The sequence below is a fragment of the Puma concolor genome, chromosome B2 (genome assembly GCF_028749965.1).
Source record: "Puma concolor isolate L17-30 chromosome B2, mPumCon1.1.hap2, whole genome shotgun sequence".
NCBI lineage: Eukaryota > Metazoa > Chordata > Mammalia > Carnivora > Felidae > Puma > Puma concolor.
The window spans coordinates 131,608,403-131,634,160 of NC_141671.1; the positions used below are offsets into that span (position 1 = coordinate 131,608,403).

At 39.2% G+C, this 25,758-nt stretch overlaps 1 protein-coding gene across 1 annotated transcript in view; it reads left to right on the forward strand.

The window, feature by feature from the left end:
* The window catches only part of PHACTR2 (phosphatase and actin regulator 2), a 293,165-nt gene that overhangs the window by 251,545 nt on the left and 15,862 nt on the right, over window positions 1–25,758 (forward strand). The window contains exons 12-14 of the mRNA XM_086708411.1: window positions 5,007–5,068; window positions 7,807–7,944; window positions 21,475–21,551. Of these exons, the coding sequence (XP_086564537.1) occupies window positions 5,007–5,068; window positions 7,807–7,944; window positions 21,475–21,551 (277 nt within the window). The remainder of the gene's footprint in view (window positions 1–5,006; window positions 5,069–7,806; window positions 7,945–21,474; window positions 21,552–25,758) is intronic.

Consider the following 25,758-nt stretch of genomic DNA (forward strand, 5'->3'; position numbering starts at 1 on the left):
GCTGTTTGTGAGCAAAACTGGAATAGAACCCAAAGAAGGGCTTAACGTGACCATCAGTATGTAGAAGAGCCAGTACAGAGATGGAAAAAGTCATGGGTAGAAAAGCAAATAAAATTGTGTTTTAGTTTTCTGAGGAAGGATGAGAGCAACATTTAATTTTGACAACAACACAAAACCAAAAAAGCTCATGGCTTTTGATAGTAGGTCCCTGGAAAATATTTCTTGAACTAAATTTTAGATAAGCTCAAGAGCAGACTGTAAGCTCCTAAAACACAAAGATTATGTCTTATTGGATGTCTGATGCAATACCTTGGGGGGGGGGATAAAAAAAGGAAGAGCGAATTCTGGGTAATTCTTTTCTGCTTCTGTGAGACAAATCGTGCCAAACCACATTGCTGTTTGGTTATTTGAGGAACTATTTCATAGATGTAGAAATTTATCACACATTGATCTTAAGTGCTGTCTTGGCTTCTATACCCCATTTTCCTGGAGGTTCAGGGAAGAGGGAAACGCCAAAGTCAACTTCAGATTTGATTCCAGTCCTTTTTTTACTTCCTTCTTAGTTTATCTAACCATGCTTATTCTGGAAACAAAAGACACATTTCCAGTCTGGAGAGGCTGATAACTGGCTTACGATCTCCTGCCATAATATTGTATGGCCAAGGGAAGCAGAAAAGACAACTGGTAGAGGTCATCCAGAGCAATCCACTGAGTGGCCCCAGGGAACTGAATGGCATAGCTTACAATAGTGTGTTCAGCCCCTGTGTGCCTCTGGGTTCTTCCACATAGATGACTCTTTTTTGTGTGTTTATTTCATGTCCAGCTTTTGTTCAAAAGCAGTATGATTGACTATTTAAAAAAAGTCTGTGAGATGGTGTGGTTGTTTTTTTGTGTGTGTGTGTTTTTTTTTTTTTTTGGAACGTTTGCTTATTTTTGAGACAGAGAGAGACAGAGCATGAACGGGGGAGGGGCAGAGAGAGGGAGACACAGAATCCGAAGCAGGCTCCAGGCTCTGAGCTGTCAGCACACAGCTCGATGCGGGGCTTGAACTCACAGACCGTGAGATCATGACCTGAGCCGAAGTTGGACGCTTAACTGACTGAGCCACCCAGGCACCACCAGTATTTTTGTTTGTTTGTTTGTTTGTTTGTTTGTTTGTTTGTTTTTAAGGACACTTATTTTAACTGGCTCATCTTTTCTTGACAGACTAGGGAATTCATTCACAGAGTAAACTAATTCAGCAGCTGTCAAATCCAAGCTCATCATTAGTTTATTAAACATGAGTCAGGTGGCAGTCAGTGCAGATCTCACTTTCAGTGGAGACCAAGGGCACATTTTATTCCTTAATTTATCAGTCACCATAACACATCTTATTCCATCTCTTTCCTATTTTACTGCATCTAGGCTTTTTTAAACAAAAAACAAAAAACAAAACTATAAAGTTAGGTTTAATTGTACATTTTAGAACCAAGTCCTTAATATTATTAAAATAGAAAGCAAGTTCTGGTGCTTGAAAGGTCAACTTTTGCCTACCAGAAAAAGAGATACTCATGGAACACCTTTTACAGGGCAGGCATAGGAGATGCAGATCTGATTAGCTATGACAATAGCTATATATTCTCTAGAGAAAAAGTATATTAGGCCATTGAGTGCTGTATTTTTTCCCAACATTTTATTATGAAATTTTTTAAATATAGAGAAAAGTTGAAAATTTTTATAGTAAACACCCATACATGTACTATTTATAATCTACTATTAACATTTTATCACATCTTGCTTTATCACATATCTGTCCTTACATTGATCCATGTTATTTTTTTGATGCATTTCAAAGTAAGTGTATAAATACATTTTCATTTCATGGTTTCATATAAAACCATGTAAAACCCACAAAAAATATTTGGCTTTAAGTTTATTTGTTTATTTTGAAAGAGAGAGAGAGTGAGTTGGGGCAGAGAGAGAAGGAGAGAGAGAATCCCAAGTGGACTCCACAGTGTCAGTGCAGAGCCCCATGTGGGGCTTGAACTCACAAACCGTGAGATCCTGAGCTGAGCCAAAATCAAGAGTCAGATGCTCAACCAACGGAGCCCCCCAGGTGCCGCAAATATTTGGCTTTTTTTAAACTTAGTTTATCTGAATCGATGACTCGGGAATATAATATTCCAGTTGCTGATGTTTTGGTGCTTTTCTGTCTTCTCCTTTTAGCTCATCCCTAAAATGCTCTGGGCAACATTTGCTAGCTGGGTAGGTTTCCTGTAGTGCCCATGGTTATTTAACCACATGTGTTGTTTGTGTGTTTATGGCAAATGCTTCCTGTGACTGCTCTGAAATATCCACCCCCCTGCTTTGATGGAGTTACTAAAGGCAAGGTTTGTCAATGAGTCATGTCACTTCCTTCATGAATATCCCTCCAGTCTATTTAGAGTGACCAGAAAGGTGTACATCCTACTGTATAATTAGTCCTTTACTAAACAGAGAAACAAAGAAAACGTTAAAAAAGAAAAGTGAGGGGCGTCTGGGTGGCTGAGTCAGTCCCACTCTTGATTTCAGCTCAGGTCATGATCTCACCTCACAGTTGTGAGATCAAGCCCTGTGTCAGCTCTGCACTGGGCCTGGAGCCTGCTTAAGATTCTCTCTCTCCCTCTCCTTCTTCCCCTCCCCCTGCTCACCAGTTCTCTCTCTCTCTCTCTCTCTCTCTCTCTCTCTCTCTCTCTCTCTCTCAAAAAAGAAATAACTAAATTTCATTTCATTTCATTTCATTTCATTTCATTTCATTTCATTTCATTTCATTTCATTTCATTTCATTTCATTTCAATTCAGTGAGTTTTTTTAAACTAAGATTTGACCTTGATTCTTTGTAAGAGATTTTACGAGTATTTAAAAAGATTCAGAAGATCAGTCATGTTGACTTCCCTCCACCTCTTACCTTCTTTAACTTCTTTAAAAGCACAATTTCAGGGGCACCTGGGTAGCCCAGCCAGTTAAGCATCTGACTTCAGCTCAGGTCATGATCTCACGGTTTGTGGGTTCGAGCCCCGCGTCGGGCTCTGTGCTGACGGCTCGGAGCCTGGAGCCTGCTTGGGATTCTGTGTCTCCCTCTCTCTGTCTCCCTCCCTCCCCTGCTCACACTCTGTCTCTATCTCAAAAAATAAATTAACATTAAAAAACTTAAAAAAATAAAAAAGGTAAAAGCATGATTTCAAATATGGAAATATGTAAGGAAGTCAGCTCCTGATGTTAAAAACGAATTCCCACATGGTAGAATTCTGTTTATATAACTTCCTCAACTGCAGTTGGCCCTTCTTTTTTTAAATAGGTAACTTGCTATCACTCAGATGTACAGTATGCTTAATAAGATGAAATTATCCAATATTCCCTCACAAAAATTAAAGCATTTGTTGGCTTTGAGTCATATTAGATATCCACTTTTCTGTCTTTGAAAAGTACCTTTAAAAATATAGCACAATCACTTTATAGGAAGAATTGACTAAAATGCTTTGAAGATTATATTTTTCTTTTTATTAGTAATATCATTAAAGGCTGACCTTGTAAAGCCTTCCTTTGAATCACATGAACCACAAATTTAGCTTTTGTCTGTTATGTATAATTTATAACCTACATGCCTTGCCCAACTCATATAAAGTAAATATTTGACCCTAAGGATATATTTTAAGGATATCAAAGGATATATATTTTGTGAAGCAATTAGAAAAACCCACAGTATTTTCATAGGAGGAAATATGAATTATAACAAAATTTGTTTGACACACAGGCACTTCCTGAAAGTGTACTAACTGCCTGTTTCTTATCTCGCAGGGTGATTTCAGCTTATGTTTACTCTTTGTCTAAATAACCAGACTCAGCATTCCTTTTCTTATGAATTAAAATTAGTATTTTGGAAGAATGTGGAAACTTTTCTCTGTCCAGATATGGGAAGTTAATAGAGAATTTAGCCTGTTCAACTAACAAATACAATCGGTGCAAATATTGAATACTGATGTTTTATTCATTATAAAAACAATCTTAGTAGTAAGAAGTCTATTTGAATTTTTAAAATAAATTTATCTTTTCATAGAAGACTTCTTTTTCAACGTTTTGGTTGAGCCTTTTTGTATTGTGTGATGTTCCTTCAATAGAATTTGTAACAGCATCTTCTAAGAGATCATCTTTTGTAAGCACTGGTGTCCAAGAAGTAAAATCTATGCTCATGTATCAAACAAACGATGAGCTATTGGAAGCAACAGAGAAAAGTTCATCAAATAAGTAATGATTAAGATCTGAAGGGGTATTTATTTCTTTAAAATCCCTGGTCATTTTTCTCTTAATCCCATCCGTTGGACAGCATTCATTAAATTGGCCGTTATATTTTACTATTTGGTGAAGCACTAGAGAAAAAAAAGACTTTGGAAAGTCAAGTCACAAGAAAATAAATCATCTCCATCAACAGTACACCATAATAACCCCATTCAGAACATTCTGGTTTGAAGTCAGACTCCAAAGAAATGACTGCATTCTGCTACTGTGGAAACCAAAGCAGACAAAATCAAGTATTTTGGTTGGATTTGAATGGAAATCAACTCAGACATGCATCAGATGGTTCTAATTTGCTCTTTTGATATGTCTCAGATCTTTATGTGAAGGCCAGATCCAGAAGTAAGTTTTTATTTGCCTTCTGATAAATTGTGCTTATAAGCCCATGAGATGTTCAGCAATGAAAGGTTTTCACCAGAGTGTGGACACCCTTATAGTTTTTTTCAGAACACAATATGAAGTCAGGAAGCAAAAAGGTTTATAGTCAGTAAGGAAACCGATCCCATAAGGAGAAAAAGTAATATATAAATTAATGATCGATCTTTCTGCAAAATCTTTTGACAGCTTTTTATGTCAGAGTGTTTGATCATTATCTAAGTCCAATAGTTGTGGCCTGATCTACTTTTCTGATTATAATATCATTTATAGTAACTAAGTCTTCCTGCCTTTCCTCCCCCACCCTCATTCATAAACAGAAAAGAATGAAGAGGAAGAACAAGAAGCAAAAATGGAACTTAAGCGCAGACTCAGCAGAAAGGTGATGAAAACATGACTGTTAATGATCATGTGTGTTTTGAGTATACTTCATTATTTAAATGCAGATCAGCCCTCTGCCTTTACATTTGATACCGAGGAATAATTACTCCGATTAGTTCACTACCTAATCAAAGACATTAAGATCAATGGAATGCATATAATATGGATTATGTTTATATTTACGATTGCATGATATGCTAATTTGAAAAGTTAACAATCAAAAGTTTTAAATTACATTTACCAATTACGAATATAGCATGTAATCTGTGTGAATACTTGTTTAAATGCGAAGAGGAACAAAAAAGAAAAGAAAACCACACAAATGTCTTTTATTCAGCGATAACCATTATTAACATTTCAATATACAGTTTTTTTTTTAATTTTTTTTTCAATATACAGTTTTTAAAAATGCTCACGTTTTCTGTGTAGTCTTGGAAATATTACATAAATATTAAATTGAAGATCTGCCACTAGTCCATGTGTGAGCTGGGTCAGGAATTTATTAAGTGAATTTGATTGCCCAACCTGCCTGCTGCTGGGCTACCTAACTTGACAAATGGCTTACCTCCAAAACTCAGACTGTTGTTTCCACCCACTATAAAAACATAAATCTGGCACCAGGGTCATCGCTTTTTCTGTGTTAGAATAACAATAGTCTTCGGAAAAATTAAGCACTATCAGAGTTTATCTTTCATTATATTTCACTATAAATCTTTATACAAATATATAAAGATTTACTTGTAATTCTTCAGATTATACCTTTCACACCTGGATAAGGCAGGATAAGTAAAATATGACATCTGCAGTGAAGTGTGTGACCTGACCCACGTTTATCTGAGATGGCTGGGGAGTCCACAGCAAAATACTCTAAGGCATACAGAAGAAACTCCATTCCCATGGAAAAGTTGGAGACTATTTTGAGAGATTTTGGTTTTCATTTTTAGGGAAAAAGATCCTTAATTCATCTTTTTTTTTTTTTTTTTTTCAAAGATCCTACATGTCAAGTAATGATCAAGCTGACAGAGTTCCTGTAAACTGAATTGCTAGAGATGGCTCTTGTGGCATTCGGTGGCTGTTATGTTACCAGCTACAAATAAGAATAGCCCCTCCTCACTGTCCATGCTCACCCCTGCCATACACACTCATCTTTTGTCAATCCATTTGGGCCCCACCGGGAGGCAACAGAGCCTGGCCTGACCCCCTGACTCCCGCTTCCCTCCACTCTACAGAGCTCTCTGCCATAGGTATAGAACATTCCATCGCGCTAATAACACAGTCCTAAAGGGCAAGACTGGATGGAGAATTTCTGACCCATGTGGCCTCTGGTCCCTTGCCTTTTGGGCACTCCCCAGAGGCAGTGGTTTCTCTACCTCCTTACCCCCACATGCCCTGGAGAGGCAGTAAGAAGCTAGCAATATAGATTGAACAACATGTGAGTATAAGGGAACCATTTAGATCATTCCTCCCTCTGTCCATTGCCTACCAGGGCTTTATGAAGCTAGAAGGAATCACGGTTGCCATACCCCAGCTCAGGTGAACTCAGAGTGTAGACCCAGGCCCTTATAGGAGTGCTCAAGTGACTTGAATGTTAGAGCATTGACCTGCTTCAGCCTCTGATTTTACTCAAGAGGACACTGAGGCTCAGGAAAGGTTTTTTGGGGGTTTGTTTGTTTGTTTGTTTGTTTTCCACAAACACATCATTTTTGTGTGTCAAGGTGCTCAGTTTTTTTAAATTGAAGTTGTATGCATAAGGAACCTCTCCAAAGAAGACCACTTAGACAATGAATGGTCTGGCTGTATACACAGTACATCTATGGGTAAAAAAGATACTGGAAATGGACCCCATGGGTAAAAGAGGCCTGGGTCTATGGCATCTCCAGACTGAGAGAGGCCACAGAAGCATGAACCTTAGTAGCAGAGAGTAGATCATGCCTGTCAGCTAGGGCCCAACAATCTTTAGTCTCTCAGAGCCATCTCTCTTTATTCTTGGGCTTGGGAAAGGACCAAGATTGGAGAACAAATACACAGGGATGGGTGGATTAAATATAACTGTAAATTTGAATTCGACTAAGACCATAGGAGGAATCCAAGTTATTAGAAGTGTCTTAAAGGGCTCAGCCTATTTTAAGCAGTTAAGGCTCACTGAATGTACTCCGTGCCCCTGTGCATTTCTGCACAGCAGCTTTTCCCACCGGGATAATGTCAAATCTGGGCCTGGGTCTCTAGTCTCTCTCAGATGACCACCATAGACACGCCCTTCACCGGACCATTTCTTTGTCATAACTTTGTGCATTTCTGAATATAGAGGTTTAATATAATAGGAACAGAGATCTCATTTCGAAAAGTTACAGTGCTTTTGTCTGGATGATTCAGTCTCCAAGCCAGCCATCCTATATCTGGATTGCTATTGTGTCTGCGTGGCTTCGTGTTCCTTGTGTCAGGGATGACAGGTGCCTTTATCGCAATGCCAGGCAAGTTGGGGAAAATAGCATAACGCAGACGGCTGCCAACGCCTGTGACCTATCTAACAATGATGATTTTTATAGTTTCAGAATTAGGGCACACTGCTTTCTGGTTCTCATTAGAAACTCCCAAGATGCTGCTGCCTTTTTTTTCTCTTTTGGATATCTGAAAGTGACCTTGTTTAACCATAACTTTGAAGTTCTCTATAGACAACTTGCCACCATGAGGCTGTAAATGGTCTCCTGAACTTGTCCTTTTTTCCCTATCCCCCTGCAGCTCAGCCTGAGACCTACAGTGGCCGAGCTCCAAGCTCGAAGGATCCTGCGGTTTAATGAGTATGTGGAAGTCACCGAGTCTCCTGACTACGATCGCCGGGCAGACAAGCCCTGGGCCAGGTTAACACCTGCAGACAAGGCAAGAAATCCTCATGGTTTTAGCCGTGATTTTATTTATGATTTTATTGCTTTTCTCAAAGCTTCAATATCCGTGTGGCCTCACCCCGCAAACACACACATACTCAGTCGTCCCAGGAGGCTAGATATTACCACATAACTCAAAAGTTTTCTCCCTTTAGTTATTTGAGCCACTTAAGTGATCCATTTAGGAATAGCAATGGAGTTCTTTCAGCTAAGTCTTAGAAAAAATGAGTTCTTAGTTACCGTGTAACCTGCCTGCATTCATACCTGGATTGAGGGCACGGTAGTTCCACAGCCATGATTTTTCCTTACTCTTAGAAAATATAATTTATACAAGTTATCATTTTCAAGGGATATGTTAATAGTGAAAAAAGTATTGCTCTATATGAAGGCTGACACACTTTTTCTACAAACAGCCAGAGAGTAAATATTTTAGGCTTTGTGGGCCATATAGTCTTGGTTGCAATAGCTCAGCTCTGTCGTAGTCTAAAAGCAGCCATAGACAACAGGTAAGTGAATGGATGTATATGCGTTCCAATAAAACTTTTTTTACAAGAACAGGTGGTGGGCCAGATTTCCCCTGCAGGCTATGGTTTACCAACTCTTAATCAATATCATAGCTCACAGTCCAGAAAAACTTGAAATGTATAGTGAGTCCCATCATGGAGAAAGACTATTTTATGAGTAATATAGTTCCAAAGCCAAACAATTTTGCTAACCTTTTGTTTTCAAATTCTTCAGTTTAGGGTTTTCCTAATATCCCAAATAATGATTTCTAATTTTTGTCTCTAAGCAAAATTTGGTATTAAATAAACTCATGCCACAGTCAGTCTTAATGCTAGAGCTCAGTATTTTAATTATATGCCGTGCTGAAGCTTTTTAATAGGTTTCATTCTGTAAAGCACCTGCTGCATTCAAGCATGTATCAGAGATCTAGATCAGAAATCATCTGCTCACAAGAAGAAATGAAAATGAGGGAGGAAAATGATCACAAAGGAAGGATGTTTGGAATGAGAATAGAGAGTAGAGGGAGGCTAAGAATAGCACCCAAGGGACCCAACATTGGTGAAGAGGCAGTCGAACATGAAGAAGAAATGTCTGTGAGGTAGGGAAAGAGGAGAAGACGTAGCCCAATAGCCTAGGAAGGAGAAGGTCAGGTCACAAGTGGTTAGTCCTGTGGCTAGAGGGGACGTTTTAGCAGTCTGGTGGGTGGAAGCCTGACTAGTAGAGAAAAGGAAAATAAAACCTCAAGAATCTTGGCTATGAAGGAGAAGCCATAGAAGGAGGTAATCAGTTGAGCGGTGATGATTGTGGAGGCTGCAAGCTTGTATATATACGAGAAATACCTGAGCAATCTTTTATGCCACAAAGAAGGGGCCAAAAGAAAAAGAAAGGTTGAATACATAGGAGAAAAGGCCAGTAACTGATTAGTAGGGCATAATCAATGGAGCAGCAGGAGAACGTATGTTTGTAGAAAAGGCAAGGAGGAGACCCTTGCGGCTGGGATGGAGAGCACAGGCTGAGGAACGCCCTAAAGGTAGAGGCTTCTCCAAGGCAGGTAAAATCACTCAGGTTGAGGGAAGCCACCAGGGGATGAAGAAGATTGGTACTCAGGTCCGTGTCAAGCTCACTGCTAATCAGTGCCTTGTTTCTTGAAGGAAATGTCAAGGTTATGGGTTACAAAGAATTGCCTGTAAACTACTTACTGTGGTTTCTTGCCCTCACCCCTAAGGCTCCCTGTGTAAAGTCCAGCCCTGTGCTATTCCCTAGGTTACCAAGAAGAAGAATGCCTGGCCTTGAGAGCCTTGTGTTCTAGTCAGAGGGTATACTCATGGACACAAGTGCTGTGAGTGCAGAGTGCATGGAGTCCTGAGAGAGGGTAAGGGGAAAGGTGGGAAGATTTGGGGGCAAGCCCCTCCCACCCTTGAGGTGAGCCTTGAAGGTATCTCATTAAGCACGGTGTGGACAGCGGGAGCCTGCCATTTGCCTACTGCCTACTCCTCACATCCAGGTCTCCGGCAAGTTGTCATGGGGTGTGAAAAACATGTCTCCCCCTGGGAGCCCCTCTTGGGCTGATGTGAAACACAGCTAAGACTATTGAGTGTGTTTTATCCTAATCACAGCCCTCAACCAGCAGCCCTTTGCTCTTCCCTTTACTGCCTCACACGTAATTCTGAGTGGTTTCCACTGCTTTATTTGCCTTCCTTCCTGCACTTTCCCCTCTCTGTTCAGCAGCAGTAGACTTCACTTATGACCTCATGTGTTGTCTGACACCTCACAAAGAAATACGAGGTTTGAGGTCAGGTGCAGTCTTTAGGGTGAGTATTAACAACAGATAACATTTCTTTCTCAACCCTAACCCTATCTCGGTTCTGGTCGTATACATTCTTCTGTCATTTTGGTTTTTTATTTTTTTTAGTTGTGAATTATATCACATGGTGAAGAATGTGTGAAACAAATGTACCATTTACTAATAAAAGGAAGAGACCTGTTTTATTAATCCCTGAATATTACTAGTACCTGAAAAGAGCTCTGTGTGCTCCTTCCCAATTGCATTTCTCTCCCTTCCATAAGGAATAACCACCAGGGCACCTGGATGGCTCAATTGGTTGAGCATCTGCCTTCAGCTCAGGTCATGATCTCACAGTTTGTGGGTTCGAGCCCCGTGTCGGGCTCTGTGCTGACAGCTCAGAGCCTGGAGCCTGCTTCAGATTCTGTGTCTCCCTCTTTCTCTGCCCTTTATACCCCACCCCGAAAATAAATAAACATTAAAAAATTAAAAAAAAAAAAAAAAAAGGAATAGCCACCACCCTGACTTTTGTCTTAATTATTTCCTTTCTTTCCTTTTTAGGAGTTTAACCACCTTATTTATACCTCTAAACAATAGCTGTATATTTGTTAGTTTTGCCAGTTTTGGAGGCTAAGTACGTCATATGCTGTACTTCTGGGTGTTGCATCATTCAGTCAACACCAAAGAATCTGGGTTAATGCACTAGGCCATCATTTCTCTTTTTCACTGAAATATAATACTTTGTCATATGTATCAGTCACAAAGTAATTATCCATTTAGTTGTTGATTACTTAGTTTCTAGATTTTACATTCGCAAGCTCTATACTATGAAGATTCGTGTATCATCTTCAGGGACACGGATCCAGGACTTTTTTCTAGCATACATTCCTTATATGCTAGATCCTTACAATGGGATTGCTGGGTCCTAGAATGTAGCAATGTTCGGCTAAATTAGGCAGTGGCAATAGCTTCCCAAAATAATTGCTCTGGTTTACCCTCCCACCAGCAAAGGTTAAAACTTCCCATGGTTCTATGTTCTTGCCAACATGTGATGGTCAGGCTTTTTGTTCCTTTTTTGTTGTTTTTTTTACTTGACAACCTAGTGGTTATGAAATAATATCTCATTGCACTTATACTTTGCCTCTCATTAATTACTAATGAGGTTGAGCATATTGTCATACCTATTCTGCATACGGATTCTACTTTTGTGCCTGTCTTTTGTCTATTTTCTTTTGGGTTATCAATTTCTTGTTGATTCATAGGAGTCCTTCCTATATTTCAGTTATCTATATTGTAAATACATATTTATCTTCTCCCGACTTATAACATTGTATTCTCTTTATGGTATGTTTTGACAAAAGAGATTCTTACCTTTAATACAGTGAATTTATCCACTTTTTCTTTATGGCTTGTGATTTTGTTTCTTTGAAAAAATTCTTCCCATACCAAAATCCAAAATGTATTCTGCTATACTGTTTTCTTAAAAATGTATAGTTTTGCTTTTCACATTTAAGTTCTTCATTTACCTAGAGCTGATGTCTTTATTTTTTTATTTTAAAAAAAAATTTTTTTTTCAACGTTTATTTATTTTTGGGACAGAGAGAGACAGAGCATGAACGGGGGAGGGGCAGAAGAGAGGGAGACACAGAATCGGAAACAGGCTCCAGGCTCTGAGCCATCAGCCCAGAGCCTGACGCGGGGCTTGAACTCACGGACTGCGAGATCGTGACCTGGTTGAAGTCGGACGCTTAACCGACTACGCCACCCAGGCGCCCCAAAAGCTGATGTCTTTAGAAGATATAAGATATGCCTTTAACTCTGTAGAGTAGATCATCTCTAGTATGTTTTCTATGTTGCTGTTTGCTCTTTGATCTTCTTTCTTCTAAGTTTCTTGCCTTTATCTGGCTGTTCTTTTCTAACTTAAGATGGACTCTAAATCATTAACCTTCTTCTTTCCTTTTTTTCTGATATAAGCACTGAAAGCTATATATGGCGCTGTATGTCAGTGGTTCCCAACCTTGGTTACACATTACACTCACCCAGAGGAGCTATAAGAATGCTGATCCCTGGGACCCACCTCCAAAGATCCTGATTTAATTGGTCTGAGGTGTGGCCTTAAATACTGGGATTTTAAAAGTATATGGTCAGTAATTATAAAATGTTCCATATATCCTTGAAAACTGTGTGTGTTCAGTTTGGGGGTATGGCATTTAAAATATGTCTGAAACTAAATCTTGTTGGTCTCATTCAGATTTCTGTATCCTTGGCTTTTTTATCCTTGCTTTTTTTTTTTTTTTTTTTTCTGCCTAGTCTATCCTATACCAAGAGAGGAATATGTTATCTCTCCCAATACATATTTGGATCTTCCCTTCTCTTTATAATTCTATCAATTTTACTTCCTATATTCCGAGACTGTGTTAATAGATATATATGTTTAGAATAATTACATTTTCCTGATGAAGCCTTTATTATGAGACTCTATTCAAGAAATGCTTTCTGTTGTAAAGACTATTTTATCCAATATTATTTTAACATAAAGGTGAGTTGTTTTAGACCACCTTAGTTCAATGAATTCACACTGTAAACCCATGTGAGGGCTACCTATGGATTCATATATTTAGGATAGATTTCATCAGCATGACACTTTCTGTGCGGTTCTCTGGGATCAGACATTCTAGCATAGCCTTCACTGAGGCTATACCATAAGGGTCCCTCTCTATGGCAGGAGGATCATGTATTAGACTTTCCACCTTGGGCAGGTTTTGTCTCTGGTCTTCAGTATCTCACTAAGCTATGAAGATGACCACTTGGAGTCACCACATAGCAAATGCCCTCAAGGTCAAAGGCAATTTCAGTGCTCTCCTTACCCCATTTCTCTGCACTTCATCTTCATTTATTATTTTCCATCGAAGTATTTTTTACTTTCTTACCAGCTAATTAGTACACTTAATTTTTTAATGTTATATACAGCATTTTACTTGGTTTTTCAGTAGAAGGGCTAGTCAAGGTATGTCGTTTTGTAAGAATAGTATAGAGGTGCCTGGCTGGCTCAGTCAGAAGAGCATGCAACTCTTTTTTTTTTTTAAGTTTTTTATTTATTTTGAGAGAGAGAGAGAATGCACACAGAACGGGCAGCAAGAGGACAGAAAGAGAGAGAATCCCGAGCAGGCTTTGCCCTGTCAACGTGGAGCCCGATGCAGGGCTTGAACTCACAAACTGTGAGATCATGACCTGAGCTGGAGTCAGACATTTAACTAACTGAGCCACCCAGGTGCCCTGAGCTTGCTTCTCTTGATCTCAGGGTCATGAGTTCAAGCCCCATGTTGGATGTAGAGAGTACTAAAAGAAATAAATAAACTTTTTTTAAAAATCTTTAAAAAAATGAAAGAAATTGTGTACACTGTTGTATAAGTTTTCTTACATTCTCCTCCCCTAGTTGTGGGCTTTTGGTCACTCACCTCTTATTTAGTGACTCTCAGTTGTCCCTGCTCCAGTCACTATTTCTGTGCAGTGAACTTCCCAAAACTTAGTGACTGAAAATCACAACTATGTTGTTCCATCTTACAGATTTTGTGGGTTGGGGATTTAGTCAGGACTCAGCTAGGCAATTCTTCTGCTTTTCATGAGGTTGACTCTGGTTACTCAGTGTTACTCAACTGACAGATACGTTGCTCTGGAGGGTCCCAGATGGCTTCTTTACATATCTGTTATCTTAGAGAGGATGGCTCAGAAGCTGGGCTCAGTTGAGGTTATCCACCAAAGCACCTACACATGGCCTCTTCTGCATAGTGGCCTCAGACTTGTCACACTTATTACACGGTAGCTGGCTTTTTCCAGAGCCAGTGGCCCAAGAGAACAAGGTAAAAGCCGTATGGCTTTATCTAACCCTACTTTAGAAGACACCCAGCCTTATTCCTCCACATTCTATTACTTATAAGTAGGTCATAAGATCAGCCCCGCTTCAGAGCGAGGGGAATTCGCTCTACCTCTCAATGAGGGATTGGCAAGGTCATATTGCAGAAGAACATGTGGGCTGGAGGTGTTATTGCTGCCATCTTTTACAAATGTAATTTCCACATCCTCCGTTCCCAGCTGGCTTGATATTCAAATGCTGAATTTCACAAAGGCAGGTAGGGAGTGGCCTGGGAAATGAGTAAAGATCACAGCAGGTACAAAGTATGGAAGCAGCAGGAGTCTAAATGATTAAATTTTCCATACCCTAGAAATAGTCATTTCTAACTCATGTCTGTTGTTGGAAGGCTAAACTCCTTCATCTCTAGTTATAATAAGAGGATTTTTCTTTTTAATTTTGTGTTGAAACAAAAATAGATTTTTGTGCCGGATTTCTAGGCTGCAGGGGAGATCTACTTGGTCAGTTTTTCTTCTGCAAGCCTAGTGTCTGTTCAAGAGCACTTTAAAGGCACATGACTGGCATCTCCCCTGCAGAGCAAACTCTGAGCCCCAGAGCTCAGCCAGCTCCCTCCTCCTCACATGTGAGACTCATTATTTTTCCTGTGACATTGTCTCTCCCATTTCTCCTGACACTTGTGAAGCTCTAAAGGACAGCATTTTTAGAACTGGATTTATATTGTAAAATATTTTTCCTTGACGAAAAATAAGAATCATTTCTTTTAGATTAAAAAAATGTTCCATGCTTTTTAAAGATAGAAGATAGAAAAACACAATTTAAAATGCCATTAATGTATAGTATATTGTGTATACACAAATGACTCATGTTTGTCAGCAAAAATCAGAATACTCAAAAATATAAAAAGAAGAAACAACAATTATAATGCATATCAGTGCATGGTACTTTTAAGGACTTCTAAAAATATTCTTTTCTACCTACCTAACACTGAAAAAAATAGTTATTTATTTTCTCTACATGTTAAAAGAGGAATATAATGAAATGGTAGTTATTGCCCAGAGATACTATTAATGGTCTTAGTGTGTTTGTCATCTTAGAATGAAAATAATACGTGCTAAACATCATTATTGTAACAAGCATTTCTGGATTTGTGTTGCTTTTTACCTTAAAATAAAACTCTTCATGATATATAATGATAGGTTAAAGATCATGTATTTTATTCAACGAGTATATATTTTATTCTATAAGTAATGTATTTTATACCAGTTAGGTATAATAATCTGTAATTTAACTTTCATGGTAAAAAAGAGTTTTACTTTTTCACTTTTGAACTATAAATCCCATTTAAAGAAAAACAAATATTGGAATCAAGTATTTCCACCTCTGCTCTCAAAATAAACACTGGACTTCCTGCCTCCTAAAGGGGCCATCCTTCTGTCTCTTCTCCTCCTACTATTTCTTGGCCCCACTAAGATACGACTTTGCATTTAAAAAAATCTTTGAAGTTCAAGTGTGTAAAGAGAAGGGGTCGGGAGGCAGTCAATAACCAATCAAATCTCATTCTGTGAAAACACTGTGGAGAATGCTGTAGAGAATCTCATAAATCCGGTAGCCTTATTAAATTGCTCAAATTGGGAAAGAGAAGTGGTGGGAGAAATGCCTTATTAATTGTGAATTTGAGCTTAATTCACCTTTAAAATACAACTTTCAGGGCACCTGGGTGGCTCAGTCGGTTAAGTGTCCGACTTAAGCTCAGCTCATGATCTCACAGCTTGTGAGTTCGAGCTCCTGTGTCACGTTCTGTGCTGACAGCTCAGAACCTGAAGTCTGCTTCAGATTCTATGTCTCCCTCTCTCTGTGTCCCTCCCCTACTCATTTTCTCTCTCCTTCTCTCTCTCTCTCTCTCTCTCTCTCAAAAATAAATAAACATTTTAAAAAATTTAAAAAAATAAAATACAATTTTCAATTTTAAAATACATGTACTTGAGTACAGCACTAGAAACAGATACACAAACATAAAGATACAGATGATGTCTATCTGTATCTGTGCTGAAGTGGATAAATGAGCCTTAAGATGACAGAATAGGCAGAGCCAGAGAAGGCCATCAACTTGGCCTGAAGATCAAGGTTAACCTGACAGTTGCCATCTCCCTGGGGTAGGCTATGAAGCTCCATGGTACAGAGGAGAGGACAGGCTTTAGAGCTGGGCTTTTAAGGGTTTGATTTCTGACTTGGCCACTTGGGAGATGTTTGACCTTGGCTAAATCATTTAACTTGAGTTTCCTTACTTGTAGAGCCAATTATATCCATCTTGAGAATTAGGTAATGTATTCATGAAGTTCTAGCTCATCAATAAATGGTAGCACTTACCAGTGTTACATTCATGGGCAGGCTTGATAATCTAAGCTTTGTTCCCCATTGGTGATGTTTTCATTATGCTTTGAAACCTCAGTTTACAGTCTAGTTGAAAATTATCCAGTGAAGGGGCACCTAGGTGGCACAGTCAGTTGAGTGTTGGACTCTTGGTCATGATCCCAGGGTTGTGGAATTGAGCCCTGTGTCAGGCTCTGTGCTGAGTATGGAGCCTGCTTGAGAGTCTCTCTTTCTGTCTCTGTCTTAAAAAATATAAATGAATGAATGAGTGAATGAATGGATGAATGAAATTATCCAGTGAAAGAGAATTGAAAATGCAGATAGTACATGGTTTGCCCTAGAAGTTACTCAGTAATTACTTATATATTAAAACCCTTGTAATAATTAACTGTCCTAGGGGGTGCATGGGTGGCTCGGTAGGTTAAATGCCTGACTTTTGATTTTGGCTCAGGTCATGATCTCATGGTTTGTGAGATTGAACCCTGCAACGGACTCTGTGCTGACAGTGAGGAGCCTGCTTGGGATTCTCTTTCCTTCTCTCTGCCTCACCCTGCTCACATGCTTTCTCTCTCTCAAAATAAATAAATAAACTTAAAAAGAAGAAGAAAGGGGCATCTGGGTGGCTCAGTTGGTTAAGCATCTGACTCTTGTTTTCCGCTAAGGTCATGATCCCATGGTTCGTGAGTTTGCACCCCATATAGGGCTCTGCACTGACAGTGCTCTCTCTTTTTCTCTCTCTCTTAAAATAAATAAATAACCTTAAAATAATAAAATAAGAGAATAAAATAGAACTGTCCTAGATAACGGGGACATAAAGATGAACATACTACCCTTCCAGGAATGCACTGTCTAAACAGGTCACAGGAAAGACTGAGATTTTGATTCTCTGCCGAGATATTCTTGGCCTGTTCCTGGTTGTCCTGGCAGCAAAGAAGAGTACACTTACCTCTGCATAGCATCGAGCTTGATGAGTAGTCAAGAAATTCCTTCCTTGTTCCACATCAGATTTTTACCAAAGAAATAAGCAGAAGACATCAAATGATGGGAGCTCTAGTTAATCCTGGCTTCACCGCTCATGCTATTTGAGAAGGCAGCAGGGCCCATATTTTCAAAAATTACCTGATGCTCCTGGCCAGGATGCCCCGGAGCTGACTGGAAGAGATTAAACAGACCTTCCATCGCTGGTCATCACTAGTCAATTTTAAACTTCATTTCAGTCGTTTTTGTTTCCTCTTTCCTCTCTATTAGTCTCATGGTACCAAAAAATGCTGTGTATTTGCTCTCAGTGCTATCTCCTGGGGTTTGTTTTGTTCCAGTCTTAGAAATACCTGGTTTTGGCTCAGTGACTTACCAGTGTTGGGTCCAGCTCAGCACCATTCAGGCTCCAATCTCACTACAGCAGCCTAGCTGTTTTATCCTGTATCTTTCTACACAATCAGTTCCATTTACATTTATGAGAGAAGTCATTAGGCCTAAATTCTGGCCTCATTTGCATAGAAAGGAGTTAAGATTATTGTACTTGTATTTTCTGAACACAAAGTGTCTTTAATCACTCTTTTCCTCTCATAACCTTCTCTAAATAGTAAGAGGAAGCAATTCTTGGAATATAATTGTGTTAGTCCTGCAGTGAATTTTTGAAAGGAGTATTGCATTTCTTTAATTGACTGTAGTCATGTCTTGCTGATAACATATTTCCAAATAATCAGTCCCTAGAATTTCACATCATATTCATTGCCTATAACTGACTCATTATTCCTAATTACAAACCAGCCCACACAACATAGAGACCTGAGGCAATTATCTGGATGACTTAGGCTCTTATGCTCGTTTCATTGGAAAGACTGCGGGACTTGAAGTAAGAAGGCCTACGTATGAGCCCCATCTTTGCCCTTTAACATCCGTTCAATATCTAGCAAGTCACCCTATCTCTCAAGACCTCCATTTTATCATTTGTAAGATGAGATAGTGTTCGGGTTATCAACTGTTTAGTGACTTAACCATCTTATTTTGCTCACCACTTCCAAGATGGCTCCCTCACTGTCACATCTGTGCCTTGTTGCTTCTTGGCCTCTGTAGGCACCCACATGGCACCCCATCCTCCCTGGCCTCTTCCTGTACCTTGGCTTTCTCACAGTATGGTCTCCTGAGAGTGGTCACATTTTTTTTTTTTACATGGCAGCTGACTTCCAGGAAGAAGGAGACAAAAGATGCCAAGCCAGTCAAGGGCTACATCCCAGACTAGCACAACCTCACCTCCTCTGTGTTCTGTTGCTTAAAGTAGTTGCAGGACTCATCCAGATTCAAGGCTGGAGAGACAGACTCTACCTCTTGATGGGGGAATGACAAAGTCACATTGCAGATGTGCATATGGGATATGCCCAAGAGTCTCAGACTGAATTTCTCAGGAAAAATGCACATGTATATGGTTATAAGTGAATTGTAAATGTTACTAATGTGAGGGATGTGTAGCATACAATTTACAATTAAAAATAAACCATATGGTACTCTTTTTTGTAGATTCTATATCCCAATTGATTCTAAAAGAATACTTTCACTGACTTTTGCCAGACTCTTAGATCAGTAGCCAACCTACTATTGAGAGTAAGAACGTTGCCTTATTTGTCTTTTAGTCTCGTTCAGTGACATGATCTTGCACATAGTAGACTCTCCAAATAACAGTGAAAGAACTGTTAGTCACAGTCATAAACTAAAATTTAGTTCATCTTTCAGAAGTTTCACAATAATGACATTTTATTGAATACTTAGTGTGCAAAGCACTTTCACATATGCTCTTTTTTTAAGTATATAATTTTAAGTATATTCTACAAGTATAAACTCCATGAAGACAGAACTTTTTGTTTTCTTTTTTTTTTTTAATTTTAGAGAGAGCATGAGCAGAGGAGAAGGACGGAGGGAGAGAGAAAGGGAGAAAGAGAGAGAGAATCTTAAGCAGCCTCCACGCTCAGTATGGAGCTTGACGTAGGACTTGATCCCACATCCCTGGGATCATGACCTGAGCTGAAATCAGAAGTCAGACACTCAACTGACTGAGCCACCTAGGTGCCCCACATGTATGCTCTTAATCGAGTCTTGTAATACTGTAAGGAATTCCCATTCCCATTCCCCAGAGGGGAAAACAAGTTTTGGAGCAAAATAATTCACTGAGGTCCACTGCTATTGAAGGCATAAGGGCAAGACTACAACCCATGACTTCTGACACCAAGTGTACCACTTTGTACTTCCTCTACTGAAATCTTAAATTTGGAGGAGAAAATGAAAATGAACATGGAGATGGGATTCTCTGCCACTCTCTATATTAAAATACTTCCTTTCAAGGAAGTCTTTCCGATAGATGCTAATTGGCAATTTGTATAGGGTATGTTCACTATTTCAGCTCCTGGTTTAGGTACCAGTATTTACAGTGAGTACAACAAAGTACCCTCAGTGTTGATTTCTCTTGTGAGACAAGATGTATGGTTTTACCACAGGGGACTCAGGCCCACAAATATCTTTCTGCTTGCTTCATCCCTTTCAGAACTCAGTAGCAAGAATTACTTCCACAGTTCCCAGCCACAGGTTCCCTGTAGAAACTAGAGCAGCTGAGGGATGCATGTAGGGAGATGAGACACTCTATGACTACGGGATTTAAATACAACACTGAAAAGCCTGTTGGAGGAAAGCTTGCATATTGCAGAGACAGTCAGTGATGGGAGAAAGCCAGAGAGAGGCCTCCAGGCTTCCTCCTGTCTCTTCCCTTTTTAAAATTCATCATTTTCCAACCACAAAGTAGATTTTCTTATCTCTCAGTCAAATCACTCTCTGTGGTTTGTAGTATCACTCTGTGTTTTGGCTGAAGAGTCCATTTATCATAGAGGTTAGGGTATGGAGATATTTTTATTAATAGTTTTTATTTACAAGAGGGACAAGTTCTTTGTAGAGAAATTAGGAAATAAAGATAAGCAAAAGTTAGGGTGCCTGGGTGGCTCAGTCAGTTAAGTGTCCAACTTTTGATTTTGGCTCAGGTCATGATCTCGCAGTTCATGAGTTTGAGCCCCATGTCGGGCTGCACGCTGACAGTGTGGAGCCTGCCTGGGCTTCTCTCTCTCATTCTCTCTCTCTCTCTCTCTCTCTCTCTTTCTCTCTCAAAATAAATAATTAATGTGAAAAAAAAAAAGGATAAGCACAAAGTTGAAAGCAGAAACCATCCATGATCTAGTCACTATTGTTAATAGATAACTCACATTAACATTTTTGTGATTAGTTCAGCATTTCAACCTGAGAGACATAAGCATGTCTCCAAATCCCAACATTTACGTGACATGGGTTATGTGTTTGTTAAATAGTAATAGTAATGACATTCTAGTACACGTTTTCCGAGTGGCTTTAGGTGCTCTGCTGAAACTTTTCATTCTACTTGTCTGAACTTTCAAAATTTGAGAATAAATAGCACCTGCCTTCTCAGCAGTTCTATGGCAGCTAGTCAAGGCCATGTCGCTGCACATGGTGTGCAATGCAGAACTTTCATAGGGAAATGATAATGGTTTCTGAGAAAGTCTTATGACCTATGCTATCCTGTGGTCATCGAGGGCGGGGGATGTGTGTGACTCACAGACTAGATCCCAGGATGAGTTTAGCAAAGGCCTTTCTCCTCTCCTCTTTGTCAGTGACACTTGAAGGACATCTGACCCTCCTCTTTGTCAGTGACACTTGAAGGACATCTGACCCTCCTCTTTGTCAGTGACACTTGAAGGACATCTGACCCTCCTCTTTGTCAGTGACACTTGAAGGACATCTGACCTGGGTTTTTTTTGGCTATAGTGTGATACTACATTTATCGTACCTCTACCAGGTAAAGACCTAGTAGAAATTAGGAATCTCTTTTTGCAAGACATTTTTTAAAAGAATGTCTGCTTTGTTGATGCTGTTATGCTAAGAAAATATGTGACCTAAGTACAATTCTGTTTATCTGTTGTTGTTTTTTTTTTTTTCCTATTTAGGCAGCAATAAGGAAGGAACTAAATGAATTTAAAAGCACAGAAATGGAAGTTCATGAAGAGAGTCGACAGTTTACAAGGTAGGTGGGCAAAATGCGATTCAGCATATTTTTTATGTGTATTTTACCACAATTAAAAGTTTTTTTAAGTTTTTTTAATGTTTATTTTTGACAGAGAGAAAGAGACAGAATGTGAGTCGGGGAGGGGCAGAGAATCCAAAGCAGGCTCCCGGGCTCTGAGCTGTCAGCACAGAGCCCCACGCTGGGCTCAAACCCACGAGTGGTGGGATCGTGACATGATCTGAAGTCGAACATTTAACCAACTGAGCCACCCAGGCAGCCCTACAAGTTTTTTTAAATACAGTTGAGCCTAACACCATCTAACGAACATTTCTAAAATTAAGTCTTTTTTTTTTTTTTTTTCCTACAGAAGTCTGAATCATTCCAAAGGGCTATGTTTGGGTTTCTTTCTTAGCTTTATTTTCTGGGACAGGAGAAACGCATTAGAATCATTTATTCTGTCCTTAAAGAGACTTAGTTGAAGTTTTATGCCCAGAACAGATGCTGGAAAGAGCCACTATGGGCACCTTGTGTCTGCTTTGGGATCACAGTAGACATAACCTAGAGAAGATAGAAACTCAATTTTTAGAAGATTTAACTTAGACTAGGAATCCAGTTTTTACTGGTGCTGTGGAAGATTGCAATAATCCTACTCTTGTAACTCCCAGTACCCCCTCGGTTTCAGTTTATTCTTCTGCTGAAACCAGAAGAGACCTGAATGTGATCATATAGTCTGACTACCTGCCCTCCCTCCCCCACAGCCCCCCACCACCACTTAACAGGTGTTCTGTTTATTTCTCTGTAATGGATTTATGTGATCTGGTTTTTTTTTTTTTTTATAACACATATATTCGTAAAAATTTGCATGCCAATTAAAAATTGAATTATTGGGGGGCGGCTGGGTGGCTCAGTCGGTTAAGCATTCGACTTCAGCTCAGGTCATGATCTCATGGTTCGTGGGTTCGAGTCCCGCATCAGGCTCTGTGCTGACAGCTCAGGGCCTGGAGCCTGTTTCTGATTGTGTCTCCCTCCCCTCAGCTCCTCCTCTGCTCACACTCTGTCTCTCTCTCAAAATAAATAAAGATTAAAAAAAAAATTTTTTTTAATTGAATTGTTGGAGCACCTGGGTGGCTCAGTTGGTTAAGTGTCTGACTTTGGCTCAGGTTATGATTTCATGGTTCGTGGGTTTGAGCATCCCCTGGCTGCTTCAGATTCTGTGTCTCCCTCTCTCTCTGCCCCTCTTCCACTCACACTCTGTCTCTCTCCCTCTCTTAAAAATAAATAAAAACATTAAAATAAAATTGAATTATTAAAAAACATACCAAGACAGATACTTACACGAAGAAGACCACAGTAGGTCTTTCTGGAAAGCTAATACTGGTTCCCTAGGCTAGAACAGCTTCTGCAGGACAGCCATATATTATGGTGCTGCTCTGTCTGCAGTGGCTCCTGTCGGTGGTGCTGTTCCATGCTGAGCATGTCCTACGATAAAGGAAGTCATGGCACAACTTCATAATTTAATAGCAAATCCCTTCCCTAAAGTTGATGGGGGCCTCCTTGCTCCAAAGCTATTGCTTCTGTGATAATGTCTGGTGTGCAGAAGAAATTCCCCCTTTCTCCTAGGGGAGGTTTATTTGTTTTGGTTCCTCCCATATCATGTTTATTTGTAAATGCATTCGGGGCTTTTAGCCATCTGAATGTGTAGGATTTGTCTCTATCTGAGGGCTGCATCCTATCCTGATCTACTCTTGGGCCAGTCACACGCCCGTATCAAGCCAGACCTATTTGTCCCCTCCTTTTCTCCCTTCCACTCTGAGGTCAGGGAAAGTTCATGCTGATATTTGACACCTGTGGCCATACTTCTCCAGTAAAGTTGATCATAATAAGGTGGCTGAATATTTATGGTGACATCTAGTTGGCTGGGACCTCCGGGTAACTGGAAGGACAGCATGCACATGTACTTGTGCTTTGGAGTCCTGACCCCCGAGATATAGTGACTACACTCAACCTATTCTTTATCATTCAGGATAGCTTTACTTCTGTGTGTTTTTCCTAGAAATCATAGAAATCCTGATTACCTCATTTTTATTTGATGACATTATATGAAGAATAAACTACAAAGGAAAATAACCAAATTTTAAAAATGCATTTCTTTGGGGGCGCCTGGGTGGCGCAGTCGGTTAAGCGTCCGACTTCAGCCAGGTCACGATCTTGCGGTCCGTGAGTTCGAGCCCCGCGTCAGGCTCTGGGCTGATGGCTCGGAGAATGGAGCCTGTTTCTGATTCTGTGTCTCCTCTCTCTCTGCCCCTCCCCCGTTCATGCTCTGTCTCTCTCTGTTCCAAAAATAAATAAACGTTGAAAAAAAAAAAATTAAAAAAAAAATGCATTTCTTTGGAAGTTCTGTTTATAAAAAATAAAAATTTGTACTGAAGGAGGTCCTTTCTCTTCTATTGTATGCTATGAACAAGTTTTTAAAAAGGAGGCTGCAAAGAGAGTAAAGGTCATTTATTTTTTGCATATGTATTTGTCATGGACCAATATATTCTAATTAAGCGTTCAAACAATACAAAAATCCATCCGTGAAAAAGGAAAACTCCCTTCGCTCCATCCTTCCCCAGCTTCATTCCCATTCTCGTAGGTAATCACCAGGAAAAGTTTGGTGTAGGTAGATCCATCTGGTCACTTTTCTGTGCATTTGCAAACACGTATGGATATTTATGATTTATGTGTACATACACATATGCCTTTATGTATCCCTTCTGAGTCACACACAAAACAGGATCTAGAAAATCTTTCCATATTAGCGTGTACCTCATTCACTTGAATGACTTTATGGCCTTTTGTAGATAATATACCATAAGTTATTGAACAATTATTCTATTGATGGATGTTATGGAATTTGTAGTGTTTCATTAGAGAAGCAATGCTGCCTTGACTTTCTTTGTAAATATATCCTGACACATAGATGCCAGTATTTGTGTAATAGTCCCGTGAGTGGATTTGCTAGGTCACTGGCGATATATTTTTTACATTTTGGAAGATGCTATTCTGTAACCTGCAGTTTATGAGCATACCTGGTGCATCACCTTCATCAGCACTGGTGGGGCAGGACAGGGGTGGTGGTGAGGGGTCTATAGTCTAAAGAATGAACAATAATATCTTATTTCATTGATTTCTATAAGGTTCGGTATCTTTACATATCTTTATTGACCATTTACATTTTTTATTTACTTTTACCAGTTTTCTTTTGGGTGTCTCTTTCATATGGATTAGTAATTAGATATTACTTAGATATTGTGGATATTAGCTCTTTATTACATATGTTACTATACTTTGCCCCAATTTATTCTTAACTTTTTAACTTTTTTTAATGGTCTTTTACTTAACTCTTTGCATATTCAAATATGTCTGAATTGTTACTTTTACTTCATTGTTCTGTGTCTTATGGAGAAAGGCCAAGATTAGAAATCTATTATCTTCAGTTCTTATGTATGCCTTTTTTTTTTTAACTTAGATCTTTAATCCATTGGGCATTTATTTGGATATATGATTCAAGAGAGTAACTAACTTTACTTTGTTCTAAATCAGTAGTCAGTTGCCCCATTTATTTCCCCCTTGATGTGAAAGTCTTCTTTTAATATACACATGGATCAGTTCCTGGATTCTTTTTTTTTTTTTTTTTAAGTGGGTTCTGCACCCAATGTGGGACTTGAACTAACAGCCCTGAGATCAAAAGTTGCATACTCCCCTGGCTGAGCCAGCCAGGTGCCCCCAGATTCTTTATTATGCTCTAGTGAGTTATTGTCTATCTTTGCACTGTGTCACACTGTTTAATTAGAATAGATTTGTGATGTGTTTTTATATCTGATGGCATATTTTTTCACCTTCAAAATTCCATTGGCTACTTTGCTGTATTTACTCATCTACAGAAATTTAGAGTGTACTTATTATATACTATAAAAGTCTATCAATATCTTTATTGTTTAAGTAAATATTAATAGATATAAATAGGGATGAGCTGCATTTCAAGAGAAAATTATAGGTTTTTTTTTTTTACCGTAACAAAGGTAAGCTTTAAAAGTTTTCCAAAAAATATATTGATTAACGCTCTTTAAAATGTCTATCCAGATAAAGAAAAATTAAATATTCATAGCAGTAAGATAAATATGCCTTGCTTAAGTACTCTTTAAAACCTGGCAGCAAAGCAATTGTCTACTGCTATTTTTCC